The sequence below is a fragment of the Felis catus genome, chromosome A1 (genome assembly GCF_018350175.1).
Source record: "Felis catus isolate Fca126 chromosome A1, F.catus_Fca126_mat1.0, whole genome shotgun sequence".
NCBI classification, from domain to species: Eukaryota; Metazoa; Chordata; class Mammalia; order Carnivora; family Felidae; genus Felis; species Felis catus.
In genome coordinates, this window is record NC_058368.1 from 206,118,781 (window position 1) to 206,139,799 (window position 21,019).

The following is a 21,019-nucleotide window of genomic DNA, read 5'->3' on the forward strand; positions in this document are numbered from 1 at the left end:
TGTTTCTTTTCTTTTTTCTTAGATACAGAAAATGAAAAAATTCATATTTCTTTTTAATTTTTATTAAAAATATTTTTCTATGATTTTTTTCTACCATATTCACTACTTTTGTGTATTTTAGTCTACTTTAGTGTATTCATTTTTTCAAATTCTCAAATGATTTCCTTATTTTTTTCTCTCCTCCCCTTTTTTTTTGTTTGTTTCTCTAGTCTGTCAAACCACTTTCTACACCCAGACCAAAACACACCTAGGATCTAGCATCATCTATTCGATTTTTGTGTGGGTGTGTTTTTAATTTTTAATTTTAATATTTTTTTAATTTTAATTTTTTAATTTCAATTTTCTACTTCATTAATTCATTTTCTCCCTTCAAAATGACAAAACGAAAGAATTCACCCCAAAAGACAGAGCAGGAAGTAACGACAGCCAGGGATTTAACCAACACACAGACACAAGCAAGATGTCTGAACCAGAATTTAGAATCACGATAATAAGAATACTAGCTGGAGTCAAAAAAAGATTAGAATCTCTTTCTGCAGAGATAAAAGAAGTAAAAATTAGCGAGAATGAAATTAAAAATGCCACAACTGAGCTGCAATCACAGATGGATGCAGTGGTGGCAAGGATGGAAGAGGCGGAACAGAGAATCAGCGATATAGAGGACAAACTTATAGAGAATAATAAAGCAGAAAAAAAAGAGGGAGATTAAGGCAAAAGAGCACGATTTAAGTATTAGAGAAATCAGTGACTCATTAAAAAGGAACAACATCAGAATCATAGGGGTCCCAGAGGAGGAAGAGAGAGAAATAGGGCTAGAAGGGTTATGTGAGCAAATCACAGGGGAAATCTTTCCTAACCTGGGGAAAGAGACAGACATCAAAATCCAGGAAGCACAGAGGACTCCCATTAGATTCAACAAAAACCAACCATCAACAAGGCATATCATAGTCAAATTCACAAAATACTCAGGCAAGCAGAGAAACATGAAAGCAGCAAGGGAAAAAAAGTCCCTAACCTACAAGGGAAGACAGATCAGGTTTGCAGCAGACCTATCCACAGAAACTTGGCAGGCCAGAAAGGAGTGGCAGGATATATTCAGTGTGCTGAATCAGAAAAATATTCAGCCAAGAATTCTTTATCCAGCAAGGCTGCCATTCAAAATAGAAGGAGAGATAAAAAGTTTCCCAGACAAACAAAAATTAAAGGAGTTTGTGACCACTAAACCAGCCCTGCAAGAAATTTTAAGGGGGACTCTCTGAGGGGAGAAAAGAGGAAAAAACACAATATTAGAAAGGACCAGAGAACACCAACAGAAACTCCACGTCTACAAGCATCATAATGGTAATAAATTCATATCTTTCAGTACTCACACTAAACGTCAATGGACTCAATGCTCCAATCAAAAGACATAGGGTAACAGAATGGATAAGAAAACAAGACCCATCTATATGCTGTTTACAAGAGACCCACTTTAGACCTAAAGACACCTACAGATTGAAAATAAGGGGATGGAGAACCATCTATCATGCAAATGGTCAACAAGAGAAAGCCAGAGTAGCCATACTTATATCAGACAATCTAGACTTTAAAATGAAGAATATATCAAGAGATGCAGAAGGGTATTATATCATAATCAAGGGGTCTATAGACCTAACAATTGTAAACATTTATGCACCAAATGTGGGAAAACCCAAATATAAAAATCAATTAATCACAAACATACAGAAACTCATCGATAGTAATACGATAATAGTAGGAGACTTCAACACCCTACTCACAACAGACCGTCTAATCAAAAAATCAACAAGGAAACAATGGCTTTGAATGACACATTGGACCAGATGGCCTTAACAGATATATTCAGAAGATTTCATCCTAAGCAATGGAATATGTATTCTTCTCCAGTGCACATGGAATGTTCTCCAGAATCGATCACATACTGGGACACAAATCAGCCCTCAACAAGTACAAAAAGATAGAGATCATACCGTGCATATTTTCAGACCACAGCACTATGAAACTCGAAATCAATCACAAGAAAAAATTTGGAAAGATAACAAATACTTGGAGGCTAAAGAACATCCTACTAAAGAAAGAATGGGCTAACCAAGCAGTTAAAGAAGAAATTAAAAGTATATGGAAGTCAATGAAAATGATAGCACCACAACCCAAAACCTCTGAGATGCAGCAAAGGCAGTCATAAGAGGAAAGTATATAGCAATCCAGGCCTTCCTGAAGAAGGAAGAAAGATCTCAGATACACAACCTAAACTTACGCCTTAAGGAGCTGGAAAAAGAATATCAAATAAAACCCCAAACCAGCAGAAGATAGGAAATAATAAAGATTAGAGCAGAAATTAATGCTATTGAAACCAAAAAAAAAACCAGTAGAACAGATCAATGAAACCAGAAGCTGGTTCTTTGAAAGAATTAACAAAATTGATAAACCACTAGCCAGTTTGATCAAAAAGAAAGAGGAAAGGACCCGAAGTAAAATCAAGAATGAAAGAGGAGAAATCACAACCAACACAACAGAAATAAGAACAATAACAAGAGAATATTATGAGCAATTATATGCCAATAAAATGGGCAATCTGGAAGAAATGGACAAATTCCTAGATACGTATACACTACCAAAACTGAAACAGGAAGAAATAGAAAATTTGAACAGACCCATAACCAGTAAGGAAATCAAATTAGTAATCAAAAATCTGCAAAAAAATTAGTCCAGGGCTAAATGGCTTAGCAGGGAAATTCTACCAAACATTTAAAGAAGAATTAACATCTATTCTCTTGAACCTGGCCCAAAAAATAGAAATGGAAGGAAAACTTCCAAACTCTTTCCATGAGGCCAGCATTACCTTGATTCCAAAACCAGACAGAGACTCCACTAAAAAGGAGAACTATAAACCAATTTCCCTGATGAATATGGATGCAAAAATCCTCAACAAGATATTAGCCAAATGGATCCATCCATACATTAAAAAAATTATTCACCACGACCAAGTGGGATTTATACCTGGGATGCAGGGCTGGTTCAATATCTGCAAAACAATTAACGTGATTCATCACATCAATAAAAGAAAGGACAAGAACCATACAATCCTCTCAATAGATGCAGAGAAAGCATTTGACAAAATACAGCATCCTTTCTTGATAAAAACCCTCAAGAAAGTAGGGATATAAGGATCATACCTCAAGATCATAAAATCCATATATGAACGACCCAACACTAATATCATCCTCAATGGGGAAAAACTGAGAGCTTTCCCCTAAGGTCAGGAAAAAGACAGGGATGTCCACTCTCACCACTGTTATTAAACTTAGTATTGGAAGTCTTAGCCTCTGCAATCAGACAACACAAAGAAATAAAAGGCAACCGAATCGGCCAGGAGGAGGTCAAACTTTCACTCTTTGCAGGTGACATGATACACTATATGGAAAACCCAAAAGATTCTACCAAAAAACTGCTAGAATTGATTCATGAATTCAGCAAAGTTGCAGGATATAAAATCAATGCACAGAAATCGGCTGTATTCCTATTCACCAACAATGAAGCAACAGAAAGAGAAATCAAGGAATTGATCCCATTTACAATTGCACCAAAAACCATAAAATACCTAGGAATAAATCTAACCAAAGAGGTGAAAAATTTATACACTGAAAACTATAGAAAACTTATGAAAGAAATGGAAGAAGACACAAAAAAATTGAAAAACATTCCATGCTCCTGGATAGGAAGAACAAATATTGTTAAAATGTCGACACTACCCAAAGCAATCTACATAATCAATGCAATCCCTATCAAAATAACACCAGCATTCTTCACAGAGCTAGAACAAATAACCCTAAAATTTGTATGGAAGCAGAAAAGACCCTGAATAGTCAAAGCGATCTTGAAAAAGAAAACCAAAGCAGGAGGCATCACAATCCCAGACTTCAAGCTATACTACAAAGCTGTAATCATCAAGACAGTATGATACTGACACAAGAACAGACACTCAGATCAGTGGAACAGAATAGAGAACCCAGAAATGGACCCACAAACATATGGCCAACTCATCTTTGACAAAGCAGGAATGCATATCCAGTGGAATAAAGATAGTCTCTTCAACAAGTGGTGCTGGAAAAACTGGACAGCGACATGCAGAATTAACCTGGACCACTTTCTTACACCATACACAAAAATAAACTCAAAATGGATGAAAGACCTCAATGTAAGACAGGAAGCCATCAAAATCCTCAAGGAGAATGAAGGCAAAAGCCTCTTTGATCTTGGCTGCAGCAACTTCTTACTCAACACGTCTCCAGAGTCAAGGGAAACAAAAGCAAAAATGAACTACTGGGACCTCATCAAAATAAAAAGCTTCTGCACAACAAAGGAAACCATCAGCAAAACTAAAAGGCAACTGACAGAATGGGAGAAGATATTTGCAAATGACGTATCAGATAAAGGGTTAGTATCCAAAATCTATAAAGAACTTATCAAACTCAACACCAAAAAACAAATAATCCAGTGAAGAAATGGGCAAAAGACATGAATAGACACTTCTCCAAGGAAGATATCCAGATGGCCAACAGACACATGAAAAGATGCTCAACATCATTCATCATCAGGGAAATACAAATCAAAACCACAATGAGATACCACCTTATACCAGTCAGAATGGCTAACATTAACAACTCAGGCAACAACAGATGTTGGTGAGGATGCAGAGAAAGAAGATCTTTTGCTTTATTGGTGGGAAGGCAAGCTGGTACAGCCACTCTGGAAAACAGTCTGAAGGTTCCTCAAAAAATTAAAAATAGAACTACCCTACAACCCAGCAATTGCACTACTAGGTATTTATCCAAGAGATACAGGTGTACTGTTTAGAAGGGACATATGCACCCCTATGTTTATAGCAGCACTGTCAACAATAGCCAAAGTGTGGGAAGAGCCCAAATGTCCATTGATGGATGAATGGATAAAGAAGATGTGGTATATATCTACAATGGAGTATTACTCAGCAATCAAAAAGAATGAAATCTTGCCATTTGCAAGGAAAATGGAAATGGAAATGGAGGATGGAAATGGAGGGTATTATGCTAAGTGAAATTGGTCAATCAGAGAAAGACAAAAGTCATATGACTTCACTCATCTGAGGACTTTAAGAGACAAAACAGATGAACATAATGGAAGGGAAACAAAAATAATATAAAAACAGGACAAAACATAAGAGACTCTTAAATATGGAGAACAAACTGAGGGTTACTGGAGGGGTTGTGGGAGGGGGGATGGGCTAAATGGGTAAGGGGCATTAAGGAATCTACTCCTGAAGTCATTGTTGTACTATATGCTAATCTGGATATAAATTTAAAAAAATAAAATTAAAAAAATGGGTTAAAGACCTAAATATGAGACAGGAAACCATTAAAATCCTAGAAGAGAACACAGGCAGTAACCTCTTTGACATCAGCTGTAACAACTTCTTACTACATGGGTCTCCTGAGGCAAGGGAAATAAAAGCAAAAATGAAGCTATTGGGACTACATCAAAACAAAAAGCTTCTGCTTAGCAAAGGAAACAATCAACAAAAGTAAAATACAACCCACAGAATGGGAGAAGATATTCACTAATGACATATCTGATAAAGGGTTCGTATCCAAAATACATAAAGAACTTATAAACTTATAAAACTCAATACCCCCAAAAAACAAATAATTCAGTTCAAAAATGGGCAGAAGACATGAAAAGACATTTCTCCAAAGGAGACATCCAGATGGCCAACAAACACATGAAAAGATGTTCAACATCACTCAGCAATCATCAAGGAAATGCAAATCAAAACTACAATGAGATATCACCTCATACCTGTAAGAAAGTCTAAAATTAACAATACAGGAAACCACAGGTGTTGGCGAGGATGTGGAGAAAGGGGAACCCTTCTGCACTATTGGTGGGAATGCAAACTGGTGCAGCCACTGTGGAAAACAGTGTGGAGCTTCCTCAAAACGTTAAAAACAGAACTACTCTATGATCCAGTAATTGCATTGGGTGTTTACCCAAAAAATACAAAAATAATAATTAGAAGTGATCCATGCACCCTGATGCTTATAGCAGCATTATTAACAATAAGCCAAATTATGGAAATAACCCAAATGTCTATCTGATGAATGGATAAAGAAGATTTGGTATATATACATAATGGAACACTATTCAGTCTTAAAAAAAAAGTGAAATCTTGCCATTTGCAGGAAGGTGGATGGAGCTAGAGAGTATAATCTTAAGCAAAATAAGTCAGAGAAGACAAATACTATTGGGTTTCACTCATATGTGGAATTTAAGAAACAACAACAACAACGAAAAACATGGGGGGTGGGGGGAAGAGAAGCAAACCAAGAAATAGACTTAACTATAAAGAACAAACTGATGGTTACCAGAGAGGAGGTGGGGGGTGGGGATGGGTTAAATAGGTGATGGGGATTAAGAGGACACTTATAGTAGTGAGCACCAGGTGTTGTATGGAAGTGTTGAAGCACCAAATTATACACCTGAAACTAATATTACACTGTATGTTAACCAACTGGAATTTAAATAAAAACTTGGGGGGAAAAGCCATATATATATATAAAAGCCCAATATATATATATATAATTATTTTGATGTAGTCCTAATAGCTTATTTGTGCTTTTGTTTCCCTTGCCTCAGGAAATAAACCAAGAATAATGTTGCTATGACCAAAATCAGAGAAGTTACTGTCTATGCTCTACTCTGAGATTTTTATGGTTCCAGGTCTCACATTTAAGTCCTTAATCCATTTTGACTTATTTTTGTATATGGTGTAAGAAGGTGGTCCAGTTTCATTCTTTTGTAGGTAGCTGTCCAGTTTTCACAGCATCATTCTTGCCTCCTTTATCAAAGATTAATTGACCATATAATCATGGGTTCATTTCTGGGCTCTCTGTTCTGTTGATCTATGTGTCTATATTTTGATACTACAGCTTTGTTTTATATCTTGAAATTGTGATACCTCCAGTATTATAACTTTTTTATTTTTTTTTAATGTTGTGTATTCATTTGACAGAGAGCATGAGCAAGTGAGGGGAGGGGCAGAGAGAGAAGAGAGAGAATCTCAAGCAGTCCCAACGTGGGGCTCAATCCCACAAACCATGAGATCATGAACTAAACTGAAACCAAGAGTCAGATGCTCAACTGACTGAGCCACCCAAGGGCCCTAGTTTTATACTTCTTTTTCAGAACTGCTTTCGCTATTCAGGGTCTTTTGTAGCTCCATTCCATTTTTTTTTAAGTTTAGTATCTTTTATAGACACGGGACAAGTGTGAATTAAGCATAGGTTCTTTTAATTTGTTAATGTTTATTTATTTATTTTGACAGAGAAGCAGAGAACATGATGAGTGGGGGGGGGGGGGGTCAGAGAGAGAGAATCCCAAACAGGCTCCGTGCTGTCAGCACAGAGCCTGATGTGGGGCTTGATCTCACAAACCATGAGATCAAGACCAGAGTTGAAATCAAGAGTTGCAGGCTTAACTGACTGAGCCACCCAGGCACTCCTGTAGTTCCAATACAAATGTTAAGGTTATTTGTTCTAGTTCTGTGAAACATGCTGTTGGTATTTTGATAGGGATTTCATTAAGTCTGTAGATTACTTTGGGTAATGTGGACATTTTAACAATATTTGTTCTTCCAATCTATGAGGATGGAATAGCTTCCCATTTGTGCTGTCTTCAATTTCTTTCATCAGTGTTATAGTTTTCAGAGTGCATGTCTTACATGTCCTTAGTTAAGTTTATTCCTAGGTGTTTTATTATTTTTGATGCAATTGTAAATGAAATTGTTTTCTTAATTTCTCTTTCTGCTACTTCATTATTAGTGTGTAGAAATGCAACAGATTTCTCTATACTGTTTTTGTGTCCTGTGACCTTACTGAATGCATTTACCATTTCTAGTAGTTTTTTGGTAGTCTTTCGGATTTTCTATGCATACCATCATGTCGTCTGCAAATAGTGAAAATTTTATTTCTTCCTTATCAATTCAGATGCCTTTTATTTCTTTCACTTGCCTGATTGCTGTGGCTAGGACTCTCAGTACTATGTTGAATAAAAGTGGTGAGGGTAGACATCCTTGTCTTGTTTCTGGTCTTAAGGGAAAAGCTCTTAAGTTTTTTACCATTGAGTATGATGTTAGCTCTGGGTTTTTCATGTTTAGGTATGTTTAGGTATGTTCCCTCTAAACCTACTTTATTGAGGGTTTTTATCATGAATGGATGTACTTTGTCAAATTCTTTTTCTGCATCTATTGAAAAAGTTTTCACCCTTTCATTGATGTGGTATATCACATTCACTGATTTGTGAATATTGAACCACACTTGCATCCCAGGATCAATGCTTCATTATTTAACCAGGTTTGTGAAAGTATTGAAAAATGAATTTCAATTATTCTTAATAAAAAGTATTTTTAGTATATTTTGGCCTTGATTTTTTAACTTAAATCATAAATATCAAAATCATTGAATTTACAAGCTGAAAATAACCTTAGATGCTATTGATTTTCAACCTAGAGAAAACATAAGCATAACCTAGAGAGCTTTTTCAAAGCACTTTTACCTATTCCCTACCCTGGCCTAAGCTGCAGAGTATATGTGAATGTGGAGGAAGGAGAGTGTGTTAAAAAAAATTAAAAATAAATTTTAAAAATTTCCAGGCTAATAAAGACCACCTAGTATAAAAAAAATTTTGTAGTGTATTTTGTTATACATTGTCCTCAGAAATTTTAAGATGTTTAGGATTCTCTCTTCCATATTAAATGGTCAGAAACCACTAGACTTACTGAACTTTTGAGACTGCTTTTTTATTATTTATCTTCTCCTTGTCAGATGTGATCATTTATTGCTCTTGGAATTATTTCTAACACCATTTCCCCCATCCTGTTTGGAACTGTCCTTCCCACCCAGTCCAATGGCTTGCTCCCTCATTCATTTTAGAACACTACTCAATGTTACCCTGTTAATGAAGACTTCCACCTATTTAAATTGAAAATGTCCCAACCTACAGTGCTATTCTCTTTTCTTGTTTTCCTTCTGTCCATAGCACTTCTCACCATTGAAATACTATATATTTGCATATTTAGCAAATTTGTGTGCTTATTTAAAGTTATTCCCCTGTCATTTCCCCCTGGTTGTGTGCACTACAAGGAAAGGGAGTTCAGTGTGTTCTGTTCACTGTTGTCTCCCGCACCTAGAAGAGTGCCTGACACATAATAGGCGTTCCATAAATATTTGTTGAATAAGTGAATGGTTAAACTCAAAACTCCTATCTTTTCTGACTTTAGGGAATAACATCTATTTTAGGATACTGCGCTGAGAATCACTTGGATACTGTTTTAAAAGTTCTTAAGACATTCCAAGATCGGGAAAAGTTTTTCATGAATCGATGTAAGGTAAAAAGAACAACTTTCCGTCCCAAAGCTTTTGGTCACTGCAAGGGCAAACGACACTGATCCCATCAGTGAACAGCCTCTTCCTGTCCCCAGGTCTGTAGTCCAGGTGAGAATTGCCTGAGCCCAGGCCCTGTAGCATGACCAGCTATCTGACAGATCTACTCCATTTTCTATTACTATTGCTGACTCGAAAGGTCCTAAGGAATTCTGTGTGTGCCTAGGTTTGTCCCTCTACCAACTGTTCAGGCCTCCTGGTCAGTTTCCATTGTGTACACTCTGCTTCCCCTGAAGGAAAGAGATGTAATAAGTAAAAATTAACACATGCTTTCCCATAGGGACCTCTTTTAAAGCCTGATAGATCCATAACATAGTTTTGGGTGTTTAAATTTGACCAAGCAAGCATATCAGTTTTAGGCTAATTTTCATCATCGCAGTCTCATTTCTTAATCCCTGTAGTGGTCCATAGAATTAGGAAACAACATGGAAGGAAGGCGACACCTTCAATCATAGTTTTTATGTCTCTCTTTCAGGGTATTTTTTCTGGGAAAAAGAGCCTCACCAAGACTGATGTCATGGTAATCTACGGAGCTGTGGCCCTCCATGCTCCTAAGGGTCAACTCCTCACCAGGCTTGATCAAGACATCGTATCCCAAGTCCTATTTCTTTATGGCCAGTGCTCTCAGGTAATGGCTAGCACAGGGCTGCCTGGATTTCTAGGCTGGGGTTCCCAAACCTTGGAGGGGCTCACCTCTTGGGAATATTCATGCTCAAAAGATACAGGCCAAAGGCAAGACAGGACCTGGTATATTTGGAAGATGAGAATGTAAGACAAAAAAAAAATTTTTTTCATAACAAAACAGGGTCAGGTAATTTGTTTCTTTCCAAAACCTTGGGCAGTTCATGTCCCATGATACCTTCCTAGGTAAGTACCCATAGCAGTCTCCCTCGAATCAAACCTAAAATAATTACTCCAGTACCTCATTAGGGCATTACAGATTCATTACTTCCCTGCAATAGTCTCTGAAGTGTTACTAATGGTAGTTGTTCAACCTTTTACGTGGTATAGATAAACCACCTAAAACAGTGCCTCACAAATAGTAAGCGAAATACATGTATCTTTTTAAATTTTTTTAATGTTTATTTATTCTTGAGAGAGAGGGGGACAGAACATGAGCAAGGAAGAGGCAGAGAGAGAGGGAGACAGAGGACCTGAGGCAGGCTCTGTGCTGTCAGTGCAGAGCCCGATGTGGGGCTCAATCTCATAGAACTGAACCGTGAGATCATGACCTGAGCCAAAGTCAGACACTCAACCGACTCAGCCACCCAGGCGCCCCACAATACATGTACCTTTAAGCGAATAAAAATATATCATTAACCAATCTACGCAGTCTACATCATTAGGTACTATTTCACACGCACCCCAACACACACATTCATACCAATCCCCCCGGCTGTCGCTGATGCTCTTCAAACATGCCAGGAATATTCCTGCCTCAGAACCACACATCTGAGTTGGAATTCATCTGATCACTTCTGTCCCCCATAGTACTTTTTATATCTTTAATAAAGTACTTTATATATATTGTCAATTTAGCCATTTTGCTAACTAGTACCAGGTCAGCCACCTAAAAATCACCTTGGGATCAAGTTTGAAATACGGCTTCCCAGAACCATTTTTCAGGGAGATTGATTCTGTAGATCTGGGGTGGAGTCTGACAGCTGTAATTTTAAAAGGTTTATAAATGATTCTTATCCATAGCCAAGTTTCAGAAGCTTCTGCCGATTACGTGCACATCTGCTCCCACATCAGACTGTCAGCACCTTGATGTTAGGGATGGTACCTTATGCTGTCTTACCTCCTCTTCTGTGCCCTCCACACACCACCTGCTTGATAAATCTGTACTCTTGATATTTATTCATGTGTGTATGTGATAAAAATGGAATCACAGGGAACTCATGATATCACAGATATAAGTATACGCCAGTGAAAGGGATTAGGGCAGTGATCCTCACCCTTCAGCTGCATGACAATTACCTGGAGAGCTTGTTAAAAATAGAGATCTCTAATGAATCACAGCCTTTAGGGATGGATCTATGAATCTGTATTTTTGCCGTGCTCCTGAAAAGGTGATTCTGATGCACTCAAATTTTGAAAAGCAATGATGAAAACCAAAAATATGATTTAAAAAAAGATGTTTTCTGGGGCACCTGGGTGGCTCAGTTGGTTGGGCATCCGACTTCGGCTCAGGTCATGATCTCACGGTTCATGAGTTCAAGCCCCGCATAGGCTTCTGTGCTGACAGCTCAGAGCCTGAAGCCTGCTTCAGGTTCTGTGTCTCTCTCTCTTCTCTCTCCCCACTTATACTCTGTTTCTCTCTCAAAAATAAATAAACATTAAACATTAAGATGTTTTCTGTTACATTAATTTTTAGTCGGTCATTGAGGGAAATTAGGATAAAAATAAAAGAGGAAAAGAGATAAAGATGTTTTAGATAATGATGACTGTACATTTTCAAGGTACAGTCAGTTCTGCTGTAACACAGCATATGCACAACATAGTACAAAAAAACCACCGGATTGTGGGGGAAATGGGGTAAGAGGCACAACATTCAAAAACCCCATCAATGACACAGAAAAAAATAGGAACCTAATTTTTAAAACCATTTAAGAAAAAAAAACATTTAAGAAATATCTAAGTACTATAAAAAATTATGTCACTTTTCCTTGAAAAACACATGAATTCAATTGTGAAAGTTGTGAGTTATTATGAAATGGTGGTATAAAGAAGGGTCGTTTGAAATCAGACAGACAGCTAGAATGCCAGATTTGTATGGGAAGCAGCTCTTACCATGGTAAACTGAGGCAGCTGGCGTGTTTGAGGTGTTGTGTGAGTATTCCTATGCAGTTCAATTCAGCTAGTTCACCTTTTTGCTGCCGTGGACCAAACTGTGCATAAGCAAACACAAAATTCAGAATACACCAGAAGTATTTACTCACATATCAATTTCACTGGAACAAAATTGCATTTTCAATGCAAGCATCATAGCAGAACTGACTATATCTCCTTCCAAAGTCGGCTCCCTTATTACTTTCATTCTATAGCTTTTCGCTGGTCTTTCTGCCAACAGCCTCTATCCTTTTTCTTACCAAAATCTGGTAGAGTCTCTTTAAATTGTGAGGCTTGAAACCCAAACGCCTGATATCTTTATGCTGCGTTCTGTAGATCAGACTCACCTGGGGAAAATGTCTGCCAATGTACAGGACCTCACTTTGGAAATAGGGGAGGGAGTGAACAGCACCCACTCCTTGGCAAGACTCCGTGTCCTGCTTCACTCTTGTTTTCAGGTTGGTGGGTGGGTCTTCTTGCGGGTGTAAGGGAACTCTCTAACTGCGGCTCTATATCTGCTTTTGCCTTTGGTTTTCAGGTTCTGGGCATGTCTGTGATGAATAAGGTATGCAATATATTTGATATATGTATTTGATATATGTATATGATGTATTTGATACAAATACATTTGAATACCAAGTATGTTCCCTGGAAATGCAGGAAGCATATAAGTCCTCTTGATTTGATTCCAGAGGAGAGGAAAGGATCCCAATATATAACTAATTAATCCAATTCTGAAGCCAGGATCCCTGAGCTTAATCTAGGACAGAACATAGAGCTATATTTGGTTGCAGGTAGTTTGAAAGTTAGACTGCAAACTAGAACAGTATTTTTAGAACTATGGGCTGTGACCCACCAGTAGACTATGATTTCAATGTGATAGATTTAATAGACCGCACCAGCAAATTTTTTAATGAAATAAAAGAAATAGAAGAGAACATTGTACATAGCAATAAGTATCATAAAACTTTTATTTCAGTTATTATATATATTATATTTAGATAGATAGATGATAGATAGATAGATAGAATGTAAGTACAGAATGGAATTGTAAACTGTTTCCTACTGTGTGGTTTATGGTCCAAAAAGTTTAAAAGCCACTGCCTTATAGAACCTCAATCTATGGGGGGTGGGGGGTAGGGGGTGGAAGGAGTAGAAATTGACCTTTGTTTTTTTAATTTCCCTGCAACTTTGATCCTAAACTGAGGTAGAGAAAGAAAAAGAAACAGATTCTCACTTCTGTCTGGGCACATAGTTCAACCCTAGGTCAAGAACTGGGTTTATAGAACCAGGTGTGGTACCCAAGACTTTGGCTTGCACTGTGAATCCTTTCGTTTTAGGACATGGATCTGCAAATGAGTTTCACAAGAAGTATCACTGAGATTGGCATTGCTGTCCAAGATGCTGCGGATCAAGGGTTCAAGTTCTCCTACAAGGAGGTGCTACTGGGTTACATGCTGGTGAGTGGGCAGAGAGGACATGGGCAAGGCCATGAAAAGTCTGTTACCAAGAGCACAGAGCTGTCTTTTTTTAAGTGGGTAAAACTTGCCAGTCCCAGGGAACAAACAGATCTCTGCCATATTTTGGACCAAGGGCACCCAGTGGTCCAATGGGATTGCAGCTGCATGTGGAAACTCCCCTTTCTAAAATATTTCACCTCCTTGTTTGTGTTACAGGACTTCATCAGAGACGAGCCCCTGGATTCCTTAGCTAGCCCTGTTCGGTGGAAAGCTTTAATCGCCATTAGATACCTCAGGTAGAGGATTTTAGAGAATTTTTCTTGCTCTCATTGAGAAAAATATTTCCTTCCCAATATCCTCCTTCAGATCAACTGACTTCTCAGTCAATGGATACACCAGTGCACCCTTCCCAAAGTGAACACAGCTCATCGATGGGCTATTTCAAATTGGGCTTCTCCCTCTTTTCAGACTTACAGAACTAAGTGCCCGACCATTTGATAACCAAGAGGGAGAAAGAGCAACTTAGAGGAGTGAGACTTATTGATACATAAGGATTGAAGTTTTGGTGCAAAAGGAAATTTCTTTTCCTAGACTTTGGTCTGTAGGCAAATTTTAATATTCCAATTAAAAACTTATGAAGCCCTGGGGCACCTGGGTGTCTCAGTCGGTTAAGTGTCTGACTTCAGCTCAGGTCATGATCTCAAGGTTCATGAGTTTGAGTCCCACGTGGGGCTCAGTGCTGACAGCTCAGAGCCTGGAGCCTGCTATGGATTCTGTGTCTCCCTCTCTCTCTCTGCCCCTCCCCTATTCATGCTCTGTCTCTCTCTCACACAAAAATAAACATTAAAAAAAAACTTACGAAAGCCCTAATCATATTTTAGTTGGTTAGTAGAAATAAACCTAAAGAAGAAAATAATTTTAATCAGAATTTTGTTTTATTTTATTTTTAAATTCTTTTTTTAACATTTATTTATTTTTGAGACAGGGAGAGACAGAGCATGAACAGGGGAGGGTCAGAGAGAGGGAGACACAGAATCTGAAACAGGCTCCAGGCTCTGAGCTGTCAGCACAGAGTCCAACGCGGGGCTCGAACTCACGGACCGCGAGATTATGACCTGAGCCCAATTCGGCTGCTTAACCGACTGAGCCACCCAGGCGCCCCTTAATCAAAATTTTAAAATAATATTTTCCCCCTGCAGTAAAGAAATACAAATTCATTGTTAAAACTTAGAAACTATAGAAAGTTTTTAAAAATAATAAAAACTTTGGGCTCCCAGGTGGCTCAGTCAGTTGAGCAGCTGACTTCAGCTCAGGTCATGATCTCACAAGTTTGTGAGTTTGAGCCCCGCATCGAGCTCTCTGCTGTCAGCACAGGGCCCACTTCAGATCCTGGATCCTCTGTCCCCCTCTCTCTCTGCCCCTCCTCAGCTTGTGCTCTCTCTCTCTAAAATAAATAAACCTTTAAAAATAATAATAATAATAATAATAGCCCCCTATTTTCAACATTTTGGTATGTGTCCCTCAATTCATAGCCTATTCTTCATTTCAAGTAGAGTTGAGATCGTGCTCTACATACGATCGTGCATCCTGTCTTTCCTTATTTCACCTTACATATTCCCATGTTATTACCATTCTTTACAAACATTGTTCTTTTTTCATTGTTTTTAAAAAATATTTTAATTGTGAGGGGTGCCTGGGTGGCTCAGTCAGTTGAGCAACCGATTTCAGCTCGGGTCATGATCTCACAGTTTGTGAGTTCGAGCCCTGCATCGGACTCTGGGCTGTCAGTGCAGAGACCACTTCAGATCTTCTGTCTCCCTCTCTCTCTGCTCCTCACCACATTGTGTGTGTGTGTGTGTCTCTCTCAAAAATAAATAAGCATTAAAAATTTGTTTAAAAAATATTTTAATTGTTGTAAAATACCCAAAAAATGTATCATCTTAACTATTTTTTAAGTGCATAGTGCAGCAGTGTTAAGTATAATCATATTGTTGTGCAATCAACCTCAAGAATTCTTTTCATCTTGCAAAACTGAAGCTCTATACACATTAAACAACTCCCTGTTCCCTCCTCCCACCAGAGCTGGCAAACACCATTCTACCTTCTGTCTCTATGAATATGTATTTTAGGTACCTCATATAATGGGATCATGCAGTATTTGTCTTTTTGTGCCTTTCTTATTTCACTAGAATAATGTCCATCCATATGATAACCTGTGTCAAAATTTCATTCCTTCTTAAGGCTGAATAATATTCCATTTAATATATACACCATATTTTGTTAATCCATTCACCCAATGGATGCTTGGGTTGTGTTCATGGTTTGATTCTTGTGAATAATTCCACTAACAAACATGGGTGCCTAAATATCCTTTCCAGTCCTTGCTTTTAATTCTTTTGCGTATACACGTAAAAGTAGGATTGCTGGATCATACGAGAATTCTATTTTTAATTTTTTAAGGAAGCACCATCCTGTTTTCTGGAGCAATGGCACCATTTCGCACTCCCATCAACAGTGCATAAGGGTTCTAATTTTTCCATATTTTTGCCAATCCTTGTCATTTTCTGGTTTATTTTTAATAGCAGCCATCCTTAGAATCTCAGTGTGGTTTTGAGTTGCATTTCTCTAATGATTTAGCAACTTTCAACATCTTTTCATATGCTCATTACCTATCTTTACACCTTCTTTGGAAAAATGTTTACTTCTTTTGTCCATTTTTGTAATTGAGTCTTTGTTTTTTGTTGTTGAGTTGTCAGAGTTCTTTGTATATTGTGGTTATAAGCTCCTTACCAGATATGTGATTTGTAAATACTTTCTCCCATTCCATAGATTGTCTTTTTACTGTATTCATTGTGTCCTTTGATGCACAGAAGCTTTAATTTTTATTTGTCTATTGTCTATTTTCCATTTGTCTATTTTCCCTTTTGTTATCTGTGCTTTTAGTGTCATATCCAAGAAATCATTGCCAAATCCAATATCATTAAGCTTTCTCTCAAAGTTTTCTTCCAGGAGTTGAAGAGTTTTAGCTCATACATTTAGGTGTTTGATCCATTTTGCCTTGATTTTTGTATATGGAATAAGGTAAGGGTCCCAACTTCATTTGTTGTATGTGGATATCCAGTTTTCCCAACACTATTGAAAAGACTTTCCTTTCCCTCACTGAATGGTCTTGGACCCTTGTGACCATGTATCCCAGAGTTTATTCCAGGGCTCTCTATTCCATTCGTCTATATATGTCTGTCTCTTTATGCCAGAACCACACTGTTTTGATTACTGTGGTTTTTGTAATAATCTTTGAAACCAGGAAGTGTGAGAACTCCAACTTTGTCCTTTTTCAAGATTATTTGGCTATTTGGGGTCCCTTGAGATTTCATATGAATTTTAGGATGGATTTTCCATTTCTACAAAAACTGGGATTTTGATGGAGATTACAGTAAATCTATAATCTGCTTTGGGTAGTATGGATATCTTAACAAAAGTAAGCGCCCAAATCAATGAACATGGGATGTTTTTCCATTTATTTGTGTTTTTTTTAATTTCCTTTAGCAACCTTTTGTGGTTTTCAGTGTACAAGTCTTTTGCTCCCTTGGCTAAATATTTATTCTTTTTGATGCTATTGTAAATGGAATTGTTAATTTCCTTTTTGATTATTCATTGTTAATGTAGTAACACAACTGATTGGTATGTGTTGATTTTGTATTCTACGCCATTGTTGAATTTGTTTTATTCTAATAATTTTTTGTGAATGTTGGGGTTTTCTAATTTTTTTTTTTACTGTTTATTTAGTTTTGAGAGACAGAGAGAGATAGAGCACAAGCAGGAGAAGGTCAGAGAGAGAGAGGGAGACAGAGAAGCCAAAGCAGGCTCCAGGCTCTGAGCTGTCAGCACAGAGCCCAATGCAGGACTCAAACTCACAAACTGCGAGATCATGACCTGAGCCGAAGTTGGACGCTTAACCAACTAGGGTGCCACCCAGGCACCCTAGGGTTTTCTATATATAAGATCATATCTTCTGCAGACAGAGATAATTTTGCTTCTTCTTTCCAATCTACATGGCTTTTATTTCTTTTTATTGCCTAATAGCTCTGGCTGGCACTTTCAGTATTATGTTAAATAAAAGTGGCAAAAGCAAGCATCCTTATCTTGTCCCTGATCTTAGATTTTCCTCTAAATGTCAGAGGAAAAGTTTACAGTCTTTCACCATTAACATGATATTAGCTGTAGCCTTTTCATATATAGCCTTTATTATGTTGAGGTAACAAACAGCATTTTTAATGGCTGTTTAATGACTTACTGTATAGATATATCTCATATTATCTAATCAACCTCCTCTTGCTATAGTTAATTGTCAGTTTTTAAAACTATAAATAGGGACGCCTGGGTGGCTCAGCTGGTTGAGCATCAGACTTCAGGTCATGATCTCACGGATTGTGAGTTCGACCCCTGCGTTGGGCTCTGTGCTGACAGCTCAGAGCCTGGATCCTGCTTTGGATTCTATGTCCCTCTCTCGCTCTGCCCCTCTCCTGCTCATGCTCTGTCTCTCTGTCTGTCTCTCTCTCTCTCTCTCTCTCTCTCAAGAATAAATAAAACATTAAAAAATAAAAACTATAAATAATATTTTGGTGAGCACTTTATGCAAAAAGTGCTCTCTGAACTTTTAATTATAAAAGTTGACAATTTAGTTCAATAAGTAGTATTCAATGTCATCCATGTACCAGGCATTGAGCTAGATTCAAAAAAGATAACCATTAACAAAATATGGCCTTGTATACTGGGGAAAATAGATGCAAAAACATACCCACATAATCTGCTAAACTGTAGCAAGAAGCAACTAAGAGAAGGCACAGGTTGCCATGTTTACAAAGATACGTGAAGTTTGAAGAAAGCTCAGATAAATAAATGTGGAAGATAAACTAAAAGTTAGCTAGGCACTAAAATAATGTCAAGTAGAAATATAATGCAAGTCACATATGTCACTTAAAATTTTCTGGTAGCCACTTTTAAAAGAGTGAAAAGAAACATTAATTTTAATAATAATTTTACTTAATCCGATATATTCAGTATATTATCATTTCAACGTGTATTTGATATTTAACAAATGTAATGAGATAATTTACATGATTTTTCATACAAAATCTTCAAAATCCAGTGCGTTTTAGAATTACAGCATGTCTTAATTCAGTCTAGCCACAACTCAGGTATTGGATAGCTGCCTGTCACTAGAGACTACCCTCATTTGGACAGCACACTTATAGAACTGGCAAACCAATCTCTAATGACTGAAAACCAATCGGTTTTCAGGGGCTAGAGTGAAGGAAGAGATGAACTGTAAAGGGGCATAAGGAAAAATCTAGGTGTTCTATATTGATTATAGTGGTGGTTTCATGGGTGCAAAACCCATTTAATTGCACACTTTTAACTGGATGCAGCTTGTTGTGCATACATTTTGCCTCAATAAGTTGATTTTTTTTTAAGTCAGCCAGACAATAAAGATGAAAAGACTGTTCAACATATTTAACACTTTCAATTGACCTGCCCCAGCTGGTACTGACTTTTATTCCCCTGTGAGAGAACCAGTTTCACCCTGCCCCAACCATGTCATCATTTTCAATTTCTTTGCTAATTTGGTAGCTGACAAGTGGCATTTTATTGTCTTGATTTACATTTATTAAATAATAAATGGGGATTTTCATGTTTATCGAACATTTACATTTTTCCACGTTATGTCTAGGCTCATACCTTCGTGATGTTTATAGTAAATACCTGAAAGAAAGAAAGAAGGGAATGAAGGAAGGAAAGGAAGGAGAATAGAAAGGAGGGAGGAAGGGAGGGGGAAGGAAGGATGATTACAATGTCATTACTCTAGGTACATTCATGAGTACCTATAATATGTGTGACACCAGTTATAACCTGAGAAGACATATGAAATGGATAAAAATCACTGCTCCAAATTTAGAATTCCCCCCACCCAACACACACACACACACACACACACAACCCATGAGCACTAGAAAAAACAAGTGGGTTAATGTTACCACAGATCATGTAATAAGGGATTAAATACCACAAAGCTAGGGACGATTTGTTCATCACTCTAATAAATTAGAAATGAGGCATGTTGACTATGCACGCCAGTACAGTCTGATTCCATGTGCCCAACCTCTCCCTGCTTCTGTCACCACCTCCCTCGACATTCCAACACGTCGGCAAACATATCTGACCCCTTCAGGTATGGTTGGCAGTTCTTGGGTACTCTTCCGGGCTATGTTTTGTTTGTCATCCTAACGTCCATCCCTCTACATGGTTCTCGTTTCAGCAAACTGAAGCCTCAGCTCTCACTAAATGACCATCTCAATATTCTTGAAGAGACTATTCGGAGGCTGCTTCCCCTTCCACCTCTGGAAAAACTCAAAGACGAAGGCGAAACAGATAAGGACAAGGAGCACATCCATGTACGTGGGGGTGAGGCCTGAGTAAAATCAAGAACTACATTGAGACTCTACTCTCCTGCCGAAGCCTGACACTCATGCTCACTTTGGATTTCAGTTTCTCTACGAACGATCCATGGATGCTCTGGGAAGGCTGCTGAGGACCATGATGTGGGATAATGTGAAAGCGGAGGACTGTCAAGAAATGTTCAATGTGAGTAGGGCCACTGCTCAAACTGATTCCCACATCCCCTCATCTGTGCTGCAAGGTGACACTCCAGACTCTACCTCATCCTCTTCCCAGGGAGATGTCCAGCCTGACCCATTTAACCCACCACATAGGGCCAGTCCTCTTAAAATTGTTTGTGGGAGGTGAGCACCGTTACAGAAGAGGCAGAGACAGCAGGAGCCAGAGAATGAGAATGAGTGAATATGAGGAGTGCTAAGGAAAGGACATTTATTCTTTGACCAACAGCTTCTCCGAATGTGGCTTGTTTCACACAAAGACTGGGAAAGAGAAAGAGCCTTCCAGATCACCGCACAAGTGCTGACAAATGATGTGGAGGTAAGTAATCTCCAGCAGTGAATAGATTTCATCCTTTGCTGACAGTAGGGATCAGCTGAGGCCTCTGGAATTCCAAACTTGTGCATGATGGATCTCCAGTCCCAGAATGGAGTGCTTTCCAGAGAAGCACCTGAGAGGTGTCGCCTGACCCCAGAGTGAGGCAAGGACACTAGGATTAAACTATCTGGCTGCCTTTACATGCTTGCCGGCTCACTTTCCCACTGCCCTTAAAGGGAAAGT

General features: G+C 38.1%; 1 protein-coding gene across 6 annotated transcripts in view; it reads left to right on the forward strand.

Moving 5' to 3' along the window:
• The window catches only part of MROH2B (maestro heat like repeat family member 2B), a 71,690-nt gene that overhangs the window by 31,424 nt on the left and 19,247 nt on the right, over positions 1 to 21,019 (forward strand). For all 6 annotated transcript variants that reach the window (XM_019811451.3, XM_045037704.1, XM_019811443.3 and 3 more), the window contains 8 exons: positions 9,332 to 9,439; positions 9,970 to 10,122; positions 12,865 to 12,891; positions 13,667 to 13,786; positions 14,003 to 14,082; positions 20,103 to 20,238; positions 20,333 to 20,428; positions 20,690 to 20,779. In XM_019811451.3, the coding sequence (XP_019667010.2) occupies positions 9,332 to 9,439; positions 9,970 to 10,122; positions 12,865 to 12,891; positions 13,667 to 13,786; positions 14,003 to 14,082; positions 20,103 to 20,238; positions 20,333 to 20,428; positions 20,690 to 20,779 (810 nt within the window). The remainder of the gene's footprint in view (positions 1 to 9,331; positions 9,440 to 9,969; positions 10,123 to 12,864; positions 12,892 to 13,666; positions 13,787 to 14,002; positions 14,083 to 20,102; positions 20,239 to 20,332; positions 20,429 to 20,689; positions 20,780 to 21,019) is intronic.